Source organism: Alternaria rosae (assembly GCF_020736505.1).
Source record: "Alternaria rosae strain MPI-PUGE-AT-0040 chromosome Unknown BKA58scaffold_6, whole genome shotgun sequence".
Taxonomy (NCBI): Eukaryota; Fungi; Ascomycota; class Dothideomycetes; order Pleosporales; family Pleosporaceae; genus Alternaria; species Alternaria rosae.
In genome coordinates, this window is record NW_025763575.1 from 1,123,386 (window position 1) to 1,140,671 (window position 17,286).

At 52.9% G+C, this 17,286-nt stretch overlaps 8 protein-coding genes across 8 annotated transcripts; 5 read left to right on the forward strand and 3 right to left on the reverse strand.

Annotated features, from left to right (window-relative positions):
• Positions 1-594: 594 nt before the first annotated feature.
• BKA58DRAFT_317197 (uncharacterized protein) lies at positions 595-2,338 on the forward strand (the record flags this gene model as incomplete). Its single annotated transcript, XM_046167611.1, has 2 exons — positions 595-1,039; positions 1,191-2,338. The coding sequence occupies 2 exons, from the start codon at positions 595-597 to the stop codon at positions 2,336-2,338; spliced, it is 1,593 nt and encodes a 530-aa protein (XP_046024240.1).
• Positions 2,339-3,431: 1,093 nt separating this feature from the next.
• BKA58DRAFT_440793 (uncharacterized protein) lies at positions 3,432-4,455 on the forward strand (the record flags this gene model as incomplete). Its single annotated transcript, XM_046173777.1, has 2 exons — positions 3,432-3,870; positions 3,962-4,455. The coding sequence occupies 2 exons, from the start codon at positions 3,432-3,434 to the stop codon at positions 4,453-4,455; spliced, it is 933 nt and encodes a 310-aa protein (XP_046024241.1).
• A 373-nt stretch (positions 4,456-4,828) lies between these two features.
• Positions 4,829-7,527, reverse strand: BKA58DRAFT_192614 (uncharacterized protein). The gene is made up of 3 exons (XM_046165649.1): positions 7,238-7,527; positions 7,011-7,180; positions 4,829-6,959 (listed from the first exon to the last, which is right to left on the reverse strand). The coding sequence occupies exons 1-3, from the start codon at positions 7,378-7,380 to the stop codon at positions 4,882-4,884; spliced, it is 2,391 nt and encodes a 796-aa protein (XP_046024242.1). The 5' UTR covers positions 7,381-7,527; the 3' UTR covers positions 4,829-4,881.
• Positions 7,528-7,550: 23 nt separating this feature from the next.
• BKA58DRAFT_386697 (para-aminobenzoate synthase component 1) lies at positions 7,551-10,791 on the reverse strand. The gene has a single exon (XM_046170495.1). The coding sequence runs from the start codon at positions 10,478-10,480 to the stop codon at positions 7,694-7,696; it is 2,787 nt and encodes a 928-aa protein (XP_046024243.1). The 5' UTR covers positions 10,481-10,791; the 3' UTR covers positions 7,551-7,693.
• A 445-nt stretch (positions 10,792-11,236) lies between these two features.
• BKA58DRAFT_192580 (uncharacterized protein) lies at positions 11,237-12,567 on the forward strand. Its single transcript, XM_046165648.1, has one exon. The coding sequence runs from the start codon at positions 11,341-11,343 to the stop codon at positions 12,382-12,384; it is 1,044 nt and encodes a 347-aa protein (XP_046024244.1). The 5' UTR covers positions 11,237-11,340; the 3' UTR covers positions 12,385-12,567.
• A 330-nt stretch (positions 12,568-12,897) lies between these two features.
• On the forward strand, positions 12,898-14,626 carry BKA58DRAFT_317967 (major facilitator superfamily; the record flags this gene model as incomplete). Its single annotated transcript, XM_046167655.1, has 5 exons — positions 12,898-13,013; positions 13,066-13,575; positions 13,626-13,782; positions 13,861-14,193; positions 14,255-14,626. 5 exons carry the CDS (start codon positions 12,898-12,900, stop codon positions 14,624-14,626), a joined length of 1,488 nt encoding a protein of 495 aa, XP_046024245.1.
• Positions 14,627-14,722: 96 nt separating this feature from the next.
• Positions 14,723-15,691, reverse strand: BKA58DRAFT_316838 (UDP-glucose 4-epimerase; the record flags this gene model as incomplete). Its single annotated transcript, XM_046167595.1, has 2 exons — positions 14,723-15,525; positions 15,577-15,691. 2 exons carry the CDS (start codon positions 15,689-15,691, stop codon positions 14,723-14,725), a joined length of 918 nt encoding a protein of 305 aa, XP_046024246.1.
• Positions 15,692-15,987: 296 nt separating this feature from the next.
• Positions 15,988-17,151, forward strand: BKA58DRAFT_362629 (uncharacterized protein). Its single transcript, XM_046168812.1, has 2 exons — positions 15,988-16,411; positions 16,462-17,151. The coding sequence occupies exons 1-2, from the start codon at positions 16,162-16,164 to the stop codon at positions 17,070-17,072; spliced, it is 861 nt and encodes a 286-aa protein (XP_046024247.1). The 5' UTR covers positions 15,988-16,161; the 3' UTR covers positions 17,073-17,151.
• Positions 17,152-17,286: the final 135 nt, after the last annotated feature.

Sequence of the window (17,286 nt, forward strand, 5' to 3'; positions counted from 1 at the left end):
TTCGGTACTAAATGGGCTTGTCAAGAGAATGGAGGCGTATCGCACATTGCGCAAGATGCTTTGCTAGGGCTTCGTCTTCACCACACCTCGTCGCTTTATCACAAGTAACGATACCACATCTAATACACGCATTGTGACAGCCACGACAGCTGAACGATAAACCTTGTCCATCTGCAACGCACTGTTCGGGTTGGCATTTCTTATCGGCCTAGGTGCTTACCCCAGGCGGTCCAGCTGTCGGCCCACGTGGGTCACCTGAATGGCCAGCTTTTGACGGGCGCGCCAAGTCCTCACAACGACTGGGGTCATGCCCGTGCAACTTGGCTCGCAAACGCTCCACGCCGTCTTTTCCATTAACACGAACGACAGGGCTCTTGCAATGCCTCCTCGTCACCGATGCGGGCGTCATTTTCTATGAACACCCACGGGACGCCGTAGCGTACCGCATGCGATAGCCTCCTCACCCAATTGGTCCACTCCTCAACACCACCGTTCCGGCATCGTGGACGTATAAACCAGGTCTCTCCGCATTTGCGGGCTAGCTGTCTCTACTCGTAGCACCACCACCGCACGTTACGTGCCCCGACTCTCACCATGGTCCGGCCTATCGCTGTCATGCGCGAGACATGGAACATCTACACTCCTGTCGAACGACGGAACATCGCCATTTACATCGCTGGCATCATGATGTACAAGTTCGGCCTCGAGGCATTCAACGGATCTGTCATTGCGCTTGCGACTAACCGATACGATGAACTCGAGAAGACAACGCACATCTCCATTACGTTCCAACGCGTCGGCGTCTTGACTGGACTAAATCAAGCCTTCCAGTGTGTTGGATCTATACTGATCGCGCCACTCATCAAGAGATACCCAACGAAGAACGTTCTGGCTTGTGCAGTGCTTATATTCGCATTTATGAGCAGCGTCTTGCTCATCTTGGACGCTGCAACTGGCGGCAGGTTCGCTCCGCGCGGATGGCCAAAGGATGACTTTAGCTACTATGGTGACTATGATACGGACGCGATGATACCCATTTGTAAGTCTACAGCTCCAGTCTGCCAACTGATTTGCCTTCTCGGTCATTTCTACTCTGATGTATGCTGCTGCTAAAGCTGTCGCTGGTGGGCCATGCAAAAGAGCAGCAGGTACAGGTTCGTATCTGATTTCGTCTTACTGACAAACAATAGATTGCGTCTGTGGTATAGTCTACGGTATGGTCGAGTTGATCCGACGAGTCATTCCGCGCGACCTGGTTGGCGGCAACATCCAAAAGCTTCGACGAATGGACTCTCTGGTCCACATCTTTTACGAGATCAGCGGTACTGCTGGTGCTTTTTGCACAGCACTTGCGCTCATTCCCCGTTTCGGCAACAACTTCAGCTTCATCATCACGCCCATCTTCTTCGCCGCCGCATCCATACTCTGGTACTTCATCCAGGAAGCCAGCATACCGAAGGAGGGCAGGTCTCTGATCTTGGAGAGTCAGCCAACCTACGTCAAGGCCGTTATAGGCGGATTCTACCTTTTCTTCGAGTCCGTTGGAACTGGTGCTAAGATCATCTTCAAACACCGCAAGTTTATCTGGCTACTGCCCGGATATGCTGTCGCGCTTTATGCACACCGATACCTCGAGAACGCAATCGCTCCTGCCGTAGCACGTCGCTATTTCGGAAACTCAGCATGGTCACAGATCATAGTGGGAGGCTCAAACTTTGGCGAACTGCTAGGGGCGCTGTTTGTATTCATGTTCACGAACTTGGTGCACACTCCGATACCATGGCTTCGGCTAGACGCCCTGGCTCTCCTGATAGTCTGGTATCTACCTTTCTGGAACCCACCTAAGAACGACGTGGCTCAAGCTTGGATTGTGGGAGCGACGTTCCTCCCGATCAGTTTCGGGTGGGCTGCCGGCGACGTATCGCTCGCCGCATACATTCAGGCATCGCTAGCGCGCATCGAATCGAAGACCCAGAACGTATCCGCACTCGGTGCCGTCATGGCGTTCCTCTACAGCACATACATCGTCACGTACGCGATCGCATCCGTTTCCCTCGGGACCTACATCGACCGCGTTTCCGATCGCCACAACGAACAGATACACGGGGCTTTGCTGAACGTGGCTGCTGTACAATTCACCATCATCAGTGTGCTGGTCTTGACAAGTACTTTTGTACCGAAAGGCGCCTTTGCACTAAACCCCAAGATGCTCAGTGAGGAGGACCTGGACACCGATTTGGAGGATGAGGATCTGGAGTATGTACCTGGGGTTCAGGTAAAAGGCAAGCGAAGCTACGAAAGCCACGAGATGGCCAGTAGAACGAACAGCTTGGATTAGCGACATGTGAGCATGATTTGAATGCGGTCCATAACGAATATAACTTTCCCATCTTAATGTGACAGGAGATCACTCGTCTGGCCACGTATCACAATGGGAAAGGAACAACATGTGCATGCAGACACCTTGTTGTCCAACCAAATAGCATTGGTTGACTAGGCGGGGTATTTCCTCTGAATCGCTAGATGGACAATACTCTGAGCACGACCTCGATCATCATGATCTGACCACCATATCGTGGGCCGGCAGAAGCCGCGAAAACACTTTCCATATTGATCTCCAGCACGTGTGTTCTTGTCCAGCGCTCATTGATCCCCGCGACGATATGTAAGCTATCGGCTGTTTCATCGACGACTCCGAATATAGAAGGTGACCTCCGCGACGTTCCGTCTCGGTAGACTGGAGTAGCTTCCGCAGCGGAGGCTCGACCCTGCGCACGGAGGGAATGTCACTTGATTGCAGTGCTGAGCAGTAAGAGTGGCAACTAAGCACTCGGCGTCCTAGGTTTGAGACAAGGGGCGCTTTAGCATGCGTCGACGCGCCAAGACCATGTGCTCACGGGGCGAGGTCTGGTTGGCTCAGCCACGCCTTCACGCACCTCCAAGTCAACAGCAACACCACGTCTTTGGGTTGCGCCAAGCAAAAGCTTCGCTCACAATCAGTCGCGCTGCGGACGCCATTTGCTTTTAACGGCCCAGTGCAAGCATGCGCGGAATTCCTTCCAGATCGCGCGTCTACTACGCCTTCTTGCGACCGCTGCTCTCGACCCACGGATGAGGCCGACTTCGACGGCTCACGCATAACACCTGTACCCGCCTGCTACGCGGCTGTACGTGCGCAGCTCAGCTAAACAAGCTCAAGATCCCCAGAGCCTTGGATCCGTCGACTTCGTGCTTTCGCTCTGGTCTTTGTTGGCGCCTTGTTTCGATACCCCGTCGTTGTTGTTGTTGCCTCTTGTGGGTGGTAGCCCAGTCTGACATCCAACCCGCATTAGGCACACCTCTGGTACACTGTTGCTACGACTACTGCTTGTTGGAGACTTCTACAACATCACATCCACCGCAAAGCGTCTGGTATTGCGGCTCGATGAATCATGCAGCCATATCCACAGCCGAGTGGACCGCCCGATAACGAGAGGAATGAAGGCGGGCATCGGGGTCCGCTGAGTAGAACATGGCCACAGTTGTTCAAAAAGAGGAGGAGATACAGTCCGGTTAGAGAAAGCGCCCAGCAGCAGCAGCAGCAACAACAACAAGTACAGCAGATGCAGCACGTGCAAATGCAACCAGCACCACAAATACAGCCACAGCAGCAGCCCGTACAACTACCGATACATCCCATTCGCCCATTAAAATCACCATCAGTAACCACGCAATCCATCACATCACCCACAGTATCTTCAATAAGATCGCCCTCAATAGCAGCAGACACCGCGAGCACCATATCGTCGATATCCCATGCATCATCCGCAACACCTAAGAAAGTTGCCATTGCAAGAAGGAGCAGTAACATAGTACCTGCGGATAGCAACGGTAAGCCTCCTCTTTGTCATCAAGTCCCGTGACCTCAATCTCACTCAAACAACGTAAACACAAAATGAAGAAAACAACTAACTTCCCCCAGGCGCCGGCGGCGTAACAACCCCCCAAGCCGACCTCCTAGCCTCCAAATCAAACTACGAACTAATCTCCTCTGGCCAGCACCTAGAAATGGGCTTACACTTCAGCACCGCCATGGCCACAGGCGTAATGATGAAGCGCGCCACGCACCGCGCCGCCGAGCAAGCCCGGCGCGACCGCATGAAAACAGCCATGGTAGATCTAGCTGAATTCTTGCTCGACGGTGAAGTTACGTTTGGGAGCGGGACCACGTGTTTTGTTGTTATGAGGGGAAAAGACGGCGAGGATGGGAGCGAAAAGGTGACGGGCATGGATGGTGCTGACGACGATGTGAGGAGTGGGAAGGGGTCTGTGCCAGGAGAGAAGAAGACGGTTAATAAAGCGCGGTTGATTGAGATGGCGTTGGAGAAAATGAAGGCGCAGGAGAAGGAGATTGAGCTGCTGCGAAAAGAGATTGAGGGGTTGAGGGCGGGTGGAGATAGTATGGACGTGTCGTAGTGCGCACATCTGCATGTGATGCGTTGTATGGTTTCCTGGAGGAAGCTGGGGACAAGGAGTTGGGTTCGAGCATCTTTCCTTTTGTAACCTGAGATATCCATCATGCATGGCGTTTGAACTTTTTTTTCTTCTCGGCATACAGTTTTACCGCATGTAACTTGTTTAGCATAGGTAGTGGAAACACAAAGTAGCACGAAGCGATGAGCTGCTTGCTCGACGACGTCTTGCACCAGACCCATCGTGGCGTTCGAACCAAGTGGGGTTTCCACACGGGAACCATGGCCGTTAGTTTGATCTTCAAACAAGTTCGATCTCCCCAGTCTCCGCGGAGTGTGGGCTATAGGAAGCGAGCATCATGTTATCAGCCCAATAGAAGTGCAGAGTGAGGATAGGTACTGGTATCATTGGTGCATGTCTACGTATTATCTACGCGAGCAGTGCGAAAAGCAGGTACGTCTTCTTCGCATAATCCACCGCATTCTTCCTCAGCCTGTTGATAGCGGCCTCGTCCAATGCCACTAGCTCGGTCTTCTGTACGAACGCTGTGAGTTCGGCATTGTCTGCACCTGTATCGCCAACGAAGCGTTGGATGTAGAGAAGATCGAAAAGCAGTTGTTTGACTCTCTGTTCTTTTGCCTCGCTGTGGCTTGATGATGGTGGGGTAATGTCTGCCTTCTCAGTTTCACCAGTATTTGTAGAGTCTTCGGCTCCATCTTCCTCTTTGTCTTCGTCTTCCTTCTTCATAGAAAGGCTTTGAGTTTTCGTAGGCGCGACGATGGCGTCGAGATGCTCCTGAACCGTTTTGACTACTTCGTGGGCGACGCTACTTTTCAGGACCTCGACGCTGCCGGGCGCCCATACATCACTACCGAGCGCATCCATATCTTTGTTCAGGCCCCGCAGAAATCTGAAAGCGCTGGGTGACGGCTGGCTCGGTAGTGGCGGGTGTCCTTCCCACAGGATGTGGCTATTCGTCTTGACTTTGAGTGAATCTGCAAGCGAGGTCTTCAATACTTCTATGCTTGGTCGCGTGACGCATAAAGCGAGGGTGGTATGCAAAGGTTGAAGGATTTCTGGAGTGAAGGGTGACGCGAGAGGTGTTGCTTTATCTTGGAGGCGTAACCGCGGTATCCGATCGCCAATTTCCCTGACCACGCGCAGCATGAAAGTGGCCTTCTGTGTTGATTGCTCGCCATCAGACTTCTTCACGATAGCGTTGAAGCTTCGGCTTAGGTTTTGCATGGCTTCGCTCAAGGCGTCCTGAGTAGCTTCTTCTAGCAGCTTCGGATCGTCGTCGCTGAGTAGAGCTTGCTTCGAATCGCCAAGCTCATCATCAGATTCTTCATCTACATCATCCGCAAAAGTGTCATCCCATCGTGCTTCCTTCATGCTCTTGACAATGCCCTTGACTTCCAGGATAGACTCCATCCACTTGTCAAAGGCAGAAGTTACGCTGATGACAGGCTCATCCCGGCCTTGGTAAGTGTCGAGTATAGCGGACTTGAAGTTCTGCGCGCCATTGCTCAGATCGGAGGCCTTAGTGGTGGTATCCCATAGTGACGGTGCTACAGTCTTGTCTGATGAAGTCACTGTGTCCAGTCGAGTCGTAAGTTCTGTAACTACATTTTGCAGCCCCTGTGTGCGCGATCGTACTATACCCTCGAGCTTGTCGTTCATCGCATCTCGTAGATCATCTAAAACGTTGGCCGACTTGACACCCGCCATTCGCGAGCCAGACAATATCCAGGTTTCGATCAGCTCTTGCCTCAAATCTGCAACCTCCTTGAGTCGTTCTTCTTCCTCCAGTGCTTTCTGAACACCCTTGAGGAAAGCGGCGATGGCATCCTTCGACCATCGGTGCAGTATCCGCTCTGCTTCCGGTCGCTGCAACTCGTCGTGCCTCGGCCATGGTGTGTAGTTCCGAGCCTCGTCTCCTAGCCACCGGTCGTGTACATCCAGGTTCAACTCGTAGAGATTGCGGACGTCGGGGTCCTGGATCAATGAGTGCGCCTTTAGCTTTCCCAATGCCTCTGCTAGGCGCCGTGGAAATATGGTCTGCGTATCTAGGCATGTCTGAATGCACAGCTTGAGCGCATTGATGCCATGCTTCGCAAGCTCATCGCCTCCTGCCCTAAGCTCACTATTCATCTTGTCCACTCGCATCTTATGGAAATGGTGTAGGACATCGGTCGGTGTGGAGCTCGTCGCGAGCGCATAGGCACACATGCTTTCGAGCAGGCTGGCGGTCTCGCCGTTTGTGTTCGAGAGGCGCTTATCAATCCGTCTGAGAAGCTTCCTCCGTACCGACAGGAGTCTGTCCCACAGCTGATCGACAATTGGCGCTTTGCTGCTGGATTGACTGAGCGATTTGTGGAGTAATCTTGAGATGACCAAGACTTTCGCGATGAGCAGATATGATCCTTCTCTTTTCATGAGGCGCGTCATGACCACAGGCGCGTTGCGCATGACTGCAAGCTGGGCCGCGAAAGTATAGCGCTCCGCATCTATTGCGCGTCAACCCACTGTCCCTTGCCAATGCATTGTTCTAGACTGACCGCGACTTCGTGTATGGGTATCCATCTTGCCCGCGTTGTTTGTGATCTTCTCCAGGCCCCGTGAATTACAGCTCTGCCCTACTCTTGAAAGCCTACTTTCCACCTGCTCCATGCGCACTTCCATGTCGATGATCGTACCGGCCGTGTCGAGGAGGCTACGATAGCTTGCCCTGTAGTTCCGTCAGCCTCTTAGATCTCTATCTCCCTATCAGCCTGGCATCTCGTACCCGACGAGCGACCGTAGCTTCTCTCGATTGTCATCGGCATTGTTGCGGAGCTGCTGTTCAAGCTTCCGGACGATGGGTATAGGGTATTGGAACGCATCCTCCCACGTCTGGAAGGTTCGTGGGTCTGGCGTTTCGGTCGCCATTGGCGTTGGGTACTGGAAGTCGCGTGTTGGCGTCGCAATGCTACACCTGGAGGTACGCGGCGATGCTACGTCTCCCCACCAATCGCGTGCTTAGTCATCGCGCCTACCCAACTCTCAATCGCCAACAGGAACGGTTGTCTGATCTGTGATCGTAGGAGCTGATCGAAGAAGGGGGTTTAAACATAATCGGTATGTAAAATACATGATGGCATTGGTGTTGAAACCAAGAATTTCTATCTCTATCTCATCTCAAAACATGGTATCACAGGTTAAGCTCAAATGACTCCGCCCATCCAAACTCCTACCAAACAAATCATTCTTCCCCCGGAATTAAGCCTGCTGTATCACCTGCAGCGTTCCTTCTTCTCAGCTCGCGTTCCACAGCCCTCAACATGAGCTGCGCATCGTCGAGTGTCAATTCCTCTCCACCTCTCATGCTCGCCAACAGCTCCGCAAATTCGGGGTCATCGGGCTCGATAATCTCAACCCTCCTGCCCTTTGTCTTTGGTTTTGGTGGTGGCAAGGGCATGAAAGCTCTATTCGTGCTGCCGAACTTAGCAATCATCTCCTCAAATTCGCCTTGTGGGGTGCTCTGGCTTGTGACTGCCCCGCCAGCACCGATGCGCCAGACGTCTTCTTTGTCATCGTCCTGGTCGTCGTCGATCTTGATAGCAGTACGGATGACGACGTTGAAGTCGCCGCCTCCTCCAACGTCAAGATACCCGAGAACACCTGAGTATATACCTCGTCTCACACCACTCTCCACATTTTGAAGGATTTCGCATGAGCGTTTCTTGGGTGCCCCAGTCATACTTCCTGGTGGCAGACTCTCGACGAATGCGTCGAATCCTAGGTATGGAACAGAATGTTTGGTTGGCTTTTTGGAAGCGTACTCCACAGGGTCTTCCCAATCTTCCGGGGTGGTAGGCTTGTAGATTCCGCTGGGTACTGCGTCGACGACTGAAACTAGTTGCCACAGTGTTTCGTATTCTTCGACTTCCATGAGCTGGCTCACTCGGACATTCTCGGAGCCGTAGACGCCGTGAAGTTGATGGCGGGTAAGATCGACAATCATGAGATTTTCTGCGCGTTCCTTAGACGACGAGAGGATGTCATGGGCCATCTCGGCAGTTACACCAGGTTTTTTCTGCACTGTTCCTTTAATCGGCCGGCATTGTGCAGTTTGCGATCGGTCCCAGCTTATGTAACGCTCTGGTGAGGAGCACAGTATATGTACATTGTGCATCCTCACGTAGGCGCTGAATGGCGCGGGGTTTTGGCCAGTCAGACGTTTGTAGAGGTTCCAGGAATGTTCATTGTCCTCCGAGTGAGATATTCTGCACGCTGTTGGCTTGCGAGCGCGGACCTCGTTGCGAGTTGTGAGGCACAACTCGTAGCTCTGGCCATCTGCTATGGAGTCCTTACAGGCACCGACTTTGTCGCAGTATTCGTTTTCGCCAACTGTGAGCTGATGACACGACTCAATATACTGCTGCATGGTGCCATGCGTCTCGAAAGGGTCGACCTGTCTCATTGCGGCGGAGTTCGGGGTAGTCTCTCGTGATTTGAAGCCTGCATGCTCGTACAACCTCTCTGTCGTGTTGATGACCCAATCCTGGTCACAGGGGCCGCGAATACTTTGAACGTAGATCTTTTTGATCTGGTGGTCAAAGACAATACTCCTTGTTATGTAGGCGAAGCAGATGTCCGGATATGAGGCTTCTTCGTGGCCTTTGACGTCAATTGTTTCTAGACCAGCCTCGTAAGATGCATATCCCATCAAACCTCCCCAGAAAGGAGCCCATGTTGAACCCTGTGGCGGAGTTGAAGGCTGGAGGCTCTTCATGACTTCTCGTACGTAGGGCCATGGGTCGGCCACGGTCCAGTCTGTATGCACTTGGTCTTTACCATCTCTGAGTTCCATTCTGCGGGTGCCAGCGTAGTAATGTAGGCGCAGAGTCTCTTCTGGGATGACGACACCGATAATGCTGTACCTGCCTGTTCCCACAGCCATGGGTACGAGGTTCGATTGCAGTCCCGACTCTAACACTATGGCTTCACCTCTTGATAACTCGAAGAGCTCACAGGCATCAGCAACGGTAAGTCGTCCACTTCCCGTGGTCGCACAATGCACAGTGCTCGGTGGTAGATCCGGTAATGACTGCCCGTCCCCGTGCGCAATGAGCGAAGCCAGCTCGAACGGCGTGATTGTGTCGCTATCAAGCTTTGCGACGAAATCGGTGTAAGAGCGTTTGCTCTGTTTCTTTGTGCCGTAGATCCCCAATTCTCGTCGGAAGTCATCAGCAGTCATCGGCAAAGACGGCACGTTGGACGTCAGACCATGCTTGGGGACGTTTCTGAACATGCGCTTCCGGTTCCAGGCTTGGGCGTCCTCCCACCAATTCCGGACGATGCGCTTGCCCTCGTCGTTTGTACATATCGACTCTGGATGAAACTGAACTCCCCAGAACGGCTTCTGCAAGTGTTTGGCACCCATAAGAACGGCACCATTAAGATCGCTGTCAAAATCCCATGCCAACGGCTCTAACTGGGGGCAGGTCTCGGTGGGTTCCCAAAGTTGTGCAGGATAGCGTACAGCGCGCTTGTTCTGTATGGGGTGATCGAGTTTGACTTGCAAAGAGTGGTACTGCGTTGCTAGCAGACTCTCCACACCCCGGAATATCGACTGACTCTTGTGTAGGACGGCCGTTATGATACCATGCTTTGGTTCCGCAAGCCGTTCAATATCGGCTCCAAATGCAAGGCATAGCGACTGGAACCCGAGACAAATACCGAGCACTGGCATGATCTGCTCATCCCGAAATTTCCAGAGTTCCTTCATTAGACCAACATCTTCGTCACATTTTGCCCAGCCAGGTCCCGGCCCTGCGATGACGGCATCAAAGCTCTTCAAATAATCGGTAAACGCTGTGTACTCCCCAGAGGCCGATGGCTTCGCAAGAATAGGATCATCGATGAAGATTTTGATGATATCCGCGTCTACGTTCTGTTCGACCAGCGCGACAATGTTGTTTGAAAAAGAGTCGTAGGCGTCCAGGCAGAGTATCCTTGGGCGCTGAGTCAGAACGGCAGGCGCCATCGCTTTGGTCACGGATCTGAAGCCCGGAACAATCGGGCAGTGCGTGAGATGTTTCTACAACGGAGTCTGATATTGAAGCGTCAAGAGAGTTAGACTGGACGTCTAAGCGACAGCCAGGTGTTGTATCGTGGTTGGTGAAAAGTTGAAGAGATAATAGGGCTGAAATCTTATCCCGCGATAACTCCGGCGATTCGCCGGTGCAAGTGCGAAACCGTGGATCGGAATTGTAGGAGTACCTTGGCTTGTAGTTGAGTAGATGGAAGGGTGACAGTAGGAGAGCGGTAAGGGCGATGGCAAAGCGATGAAAGTGTCACAATGTACGATAACGAACTCATGCCAGGCCGCCACCTGGTTAGGGTCAAAAGGCGCCAAATGCAGGGTCCAACGGAAGCAGCCGCTTAGCTTTTCGAGGCATCTGAGGTGTGCATGTGCTCGAAAAGGAAAGCAACCTTCGCTAATGTTGTTTCACCTGGCAGATCGGCCTCTTGCCACCTCCTTAAAACCCCGCGCCATGTTCTAGAAGTCAGAGACGCGTTACAGCCATCCCACGCGCGCTACGGCAGCCCTACGACGTCGAACCTCTTTATCCTCGCAGGTGCCAGGAAAGAGTCTACTGGACGACACATAAAGCAATATTGGTATAGTCTCTGACCTAGCCTGACACTCTCGATCTGCGCATCATGCATCAGAATGCCACAAGATACCCTTTAGGCAATGATGGCATCGGACATGGTCACGCCTCGGCATACTAGAGTGGGCATCGCGCTTGGGCCATGTCGTCATGTCGAGATTCTTCCATTGAGTTCCCACGGCGCGTGAACACCACGTTTTGTTGAAAACGGCCAAGTCCCACAGACGCCATGTCCTGGCTCAAACGGCGAGCAGGGCCCCTGATAGTACTCGGAACCTCGGCCATCGGCGGCGCCGCGTATCGCTTCACGAAATCTACAGACCCCTCCGACGCATCGTTGAACCCGCATACATTCACGCCGTACACTCTTGTAGACAAGCAGCCCGTCTCGTCGACCAGCGCAATCTTTACATTGCGCAACAGCAATGGCGTCTCAGACACGGAAAGTGTCAAGGAGGTGTGGAAGCGCAGTATCTGGAGTGTCCAGATTAAGCAGCCACAACTACAGATTGCGCGCGCATACACACCGCTCCCACCCTTGCCACCAGACGTCCATAAGAATGGCGAGAATGAGCCTGAAGACATGAGGCTACTCATACGACAGGAGCAAGGAGGCGAGGTCTCGACCTACCTGCACCGACTACCCGAACAGTCCACCGTCGAGCTACGAGGACCGAACACCGAACTTCAGCTCCCGCGTGATATCATAGAGGTTGTCTTCCTGGCAGGCGGAACTGGCATAGCGCCCGCAATGCAGGTTGCGCAAGCGCTAGGCCGACGGACTGGAAGCCGAATGCATATCCTATGGGCGAATAGGCGGCGTGAAGAATGTGTAGGGGGTATTAGCGACGACAGAGGTAGCACAACATCTGCATTGGACCGAGTAGGCTGGTGGCAGAGCTTCTTCGGTTCCAGCGAGTCTGTTGCAGCAGCACCACTTGCAGAGGACTCATCTACCGCGCCCAAGGGCACTATAGTGAGGGAACTGGATGCGCTCAAGAAGCGAAGCGAAGCAACGAAAGGCGAAGGCCTCAGTGTCAACTACTACGTCGATGACGAGAAGACATCTATACACCCAACCGAGATCGAGAAGAGGATACAAAGGTCACCAGCAGAGAATGGCTCAAGATTGATCATAGTATCAGGCCCAGATGGATTCATCGAGCATTGGGCAGGCAAGAAGCTATGGGCCAACGGAAGAGAGGTACAAGGGCCATTAGGTGGTCAGCTAGGAAGGATGCAACTAGGTGAGTGGAAAGTAATCAAGCTGTAAGATAACATACGTTCACCATGATATCCATCTTCGCTCTTACACTCTTTATGAGCCTACCATCTGATTCCTAGCGCATTTCAACACACTCCGCGGACCTTGACATCGGTGTTTCTGCGAGTCCGTAAGTGCGCATATATGCAAGCCGGGAATAGTGCAGCCATCACTTGCCTAAATAGCGGCTAGACATCATGCAACACGCGCGCATCATGGACCAGTTCCGCGCGCTGAATAATTCCACAATCGGCGCATTTCGATCATTGCTTATCAAATCCCTGTCTCATCAATTCGGAACACACATAGCATCTTTTCCATCAATTGCTCTTTGCGCTTTTTTTTTCAATTTTCCGTTCAGCATTCGGAGACGAAATGGGGGCGGACGCAGCAGACGCAGACGCCGAAGTCGCCGCTTCCCTCTCCCATCATGAACAGCCAATCAGCGACAAGGACCCCAACGCTCGACCAGAATGCTTCACATCGACGTTCCAAGAATGCATGTTCATCGCCTCAGTCACCATGGCCGTAGCCATGACGAGCTTCCTAACCGGTTCGATCACAGTCATGAGTTCCTTCGCCGCGCGGGATCTTAACATGACGAATGCAGAAATCACATGGATGAATGCAGCGACATCGTATGCATATATTCAGCAAAACATCTCGACTGACGCAGACTAAAAACTACAGACTTACAGCAGGGTCCCTCCTGCTCTTCTTCGGCAGCGTAGCAGACCTATTCGGCCGTAAAACCATGTTCATAGCCTCCATGTTCCTCTTCTCCCTCTTCTGTCTCGGTGCCGGTTTCTCTACCTCCGGCATGACTTTGGATATCCTCTGCGGCGTGCTAGGCATCTTCTCCGCTTCCTCCGTACCTCCAGCTCAAGGCATGCTCGGCGCCATCTACGAGTTGCCCAGCCGAAGGAAGAACCGCGCCTTTGGCTGTTTCAGCGCAGGAAACCCCATGGGCTTTGTTTTCGGGACGATATTATCGGGACTGTTTACGCAGGTGTTTAGTTGGAGAGCGGGGTTTTGGTTACTTGCTATTGTGTACTTTGTGACTAGTATTGTCGCGGCGTTTACGGTGCCGAGGGATGGGACGCCCAAGAGGAGGTTGGATGCCGAGACGGTTAAGAGGTTGGATTTGCCGGGGACGGGGCTGACGGTGCTGGGGATTGGCATGTTTTGTGCGGCGTTGAGGTATGTTCTTTATGTAGGGTTGAGAGGGTGTCGGACTGATTTTGGGGTAGTTTGGGAGGCGATGCACCACAGGGGTGGAAGACGCCGTACGTGCTCGTTCTGCTGATCCTAGGTCTTATTCTCATTGCGGCGTTTGTCGTATGGGAGATCAAATACCCATATGCTATGATCGACATGAAGATCTGGTATGACCGGGACTTTTCCCTTGTAAGTCCTCCTTCCTATCCCCGTCTCCACCACCAGAAGACATCCAACACGACCCACTAACACGCCCACCAACCCCAGCTTCTCGCCATCCTCTCCTGCGGCTTCCTCGGCTTTCCCATCTTCTCCTTCTGGATCGCCCTCTACTTCCAAACCCAACTCGACTACAACGCTCTCATGACGGGCGTGCACATGCTCCCCATGGTCATCGTCGGACTAACCGCCAATGCCGTAGCCGCCCTCGTCCAACACAAAGTCTCCAACAAACTACTCGTGGGTATTGGTGCGGCTGCACTAACCGTCTCATTCACTCTTGCCGCCGTGCAGAGGTATGGAGACTCGTATTGGGCGTTTTCTTTCCCCGCGCTGTGTTTGTGTGTTATTGGGGTGGACTTTCAGTTCATTGTCGCTAATGTGAGTATCTTCTTCGTCTCAATTTATCTCGTTAGTGATTCTTGACGCTGATTACGAGTAGATGTATGTCCTCTCATCCATGCCCACGAACAAACAGTCTATTGCCGGTTCACTATTCCAGACTCTGACTCGTCTGTGTACTGCAATTGCGTATGGTGCCGCGACTGCCATATTCGATGCCGTTCAAAGACATCCTGCTACGTCTGGCTACTACGCGAAAAATGCTGCTGAGCCGTTTGCGGCGGTGTTCTGGTTCGCAGTAGCCGCTTCAGTGCCCGGATTGCTTCTTGTTCCCTTTTTGAGGATAGGGACGCAGGGACATAAGGGGGATACTGGGAGGGTGAAGGTGGGCGGGGACAACGGGAACGTCGTCACTGCTATGAGTGAGAAGCACGGACGGAGTGATGTGGAGGAAAGAGGAGATGCGGTGTAAGAGTATTAAGATGTGGATATAATAGAACTCAAACGACATTCGGATATCTGACCCTTGAATATGTGTATGGTATTGTTGATGGTAGTAAATTCACGCCTAATGATCAGGGTTGTAGTACTTCCGCCAGTTATGTTCCTCCTTGAACCCAAGAACATCCCTAATCTTGCGGTTACTCAGCGGCGCCTCCCATTCATCCATCTCCCTCGTAATCGGCGTATTCGGCGCGTACTGCTCCAGGAACTGCTTCGTCGGGAAAGTGGCAGTGATGGTATCGTTCGTCGCGTTAAAGACCTGGAAGCCCAGTCCATCCTTCTGTACACATAGATCACAAATTTGACCAAGGTCACGAGCATCAATGTACGCCCAAGCATTTCTCTTGCGGCACTCTGGGGACTTGATGTACTTTGGGAAGTCGCGCTCGTACTCGTGGGGCTCGATAACGTTTCCAATGCGGAGTGCGTATATGTCTGCGTCGAATCTGCGGGCAAATCCGCGGGCGACGCGCTCGCCGCAGAGTTTGGAGATGGCGTAGGTGTCCATGGGGTTCACATCCATGTCTTCGGATAGCGGAAAAGCGGTGTAGTCGAGATCTCCTTGGCCGAAGCACACTTCGTAGGTGGTCTCGCTGCTGGCGATGATAATCTTCTTGACACCAAGCTTGCATGCTGCCTCAATGACATTGTATGTGGACCTCACGTTGCCGGCATAGCACTCGTTGTCGGGTACCAGCATGTTTCGTGCGTAGGCTGCGAAGTGGATGACTGCGTCTGGTGGGCCGGGTACGTGAGGTCCTTCATAGCCAGCGAAGTTGAAGTGGGTTGTGAGTGCGTTGAAGACCTGGCCGCTGTCTGTGAGGTCGGTTTTGAGGGTGAAGACTCCGGCGTTCGGATCGGGGAAGTCTGATGGCTGTCAATCAACAGAACACTGCAGCGAAGAAAATGAGGATCTACCTGTCAAATCGAGATTGAGTACTGAGTAGCCCTTCTTGACGAGTTCTGGGATGACATGGCGTCCAGCCTTTCCTGAGCCGCCGGTGAAGACGATACGCTTTCCTGAGGGGGCCATTGTGGAGAACCTAAGGGTTGAAAGAATGTTCCTGTATGTTCGCGATCTGATACTCGATATGTTAGTGGTGGCTTGGGCATGGGGTAACTGCGGGGTCATTCTTACCCGTTGTAAACAAAAGGTCTAACTGGCGTCTGAGTCAATCTGCTGAGACAGGATTGGAAATTCATCCAAAGAATCGTTGAGCAGAGATATCCTCATCTTTATAGGCGTCATTGTGCATCTGGAGATCGATCGTCCCACCGGGACATCTCAATGCGAACAGGCGTGGCAAGGGACGGTAGCTACAGCGGGATGTAGATGGTCGGTAAACCTACGTCACAACCCCTACCCCGGCATTTGGAGGTTGGACCCACCTAAGCACGCTTTTCGGTGGCACGACTAGCGCACGAAGACAGCGAATCCTCCGCAATTGCCATTTCACCACCTAGCACATCTTCACCTATGGTCGCATATCCCTATCCACACAGATGACCAGCGGTCTGATGCGGCGCTTCTCGACATTTGCCCGCACGCAACTCCCCACTAGGACAGCGAGATCGCTCACTGCGCCCCGGCTGCTGGGGCTCAAGCAGTACAAGAGGACCCTCACCGACGCTGGCGCGAGACAGGCATCCGTGTCAAGGCACTGGTTTACTAGCTCGTCGCCATGCTCCCATGCGAAATCCGATGAGCGCGAGAAGGCGCGTTCGAATGAGCGCAATTTGAAACTCGGAAACAGTAGGATGGCACCTTCTACAAGCAGGAGTGGATGGCTAACACGGTCACAGCAATCCGAGTACTCCACGATCGCTTACCCACGCTGTTAATATCGCCCCTACCGCAAGACATACTTTCCCCGCAGATCAGTCTTCAACTATTCCCCTCAACGCACCCGCACCTACCCACCGTCAGCGGGAGGATTTCATACGCAGCAGCACTATGGACTGCGCCGGTCGCATGGGGCCAGGTCCCCGTGCTGGGCAATGTGAAGCTCAAGATATTGTCTGAGCGCATGGTCAAGAATGGAGGATCAACCACAAGCAACGTACGCAACGAGAAGCTCATAGTCCGGTGGCAAACATGCAAATCGGAAAAGGAGAACGGCCAGGTCAGCGACGTAGTCGAAAAGATTACGAGCATCGTCGCGGGATCCAAGAGGCCGCACCAGGAGTTTACTGGGCTGTTCAAGTTTGAATTCGACGAAGAGGGGCGCATCTTGAATCACATCATCGAGCACACAGAAGAGGGCCAGCACTGGGACAGGACGGCCAAGGTTATCAGTGTGACTGATTGGCTTCTGGGACGGGCGTGGGGCAGGCGTGAGGAAGTGAGCCCTAGTCTGGCTTTTGTCAAATGCTGGAGAGAGAAGAACAGTCGGGGTCGTGGCGAGCGGCGATGAGGCGTTGGTGTACAGGCCCTTCACCACTCTATTGTACAAGACTTGTAATCACGAAGTAATGACAACACCCATGCTCACACAACAGCGTCAATTTCACATGCGTATCCACCGCTGATGACCAGGTGCGTTAGGTCACACATGCGGAATAATTCTTCAAGCGCGATTGGCCGAGGGCTGGGTGAAATGCGGAGGCCGGCCATGTGCATGTAAATGA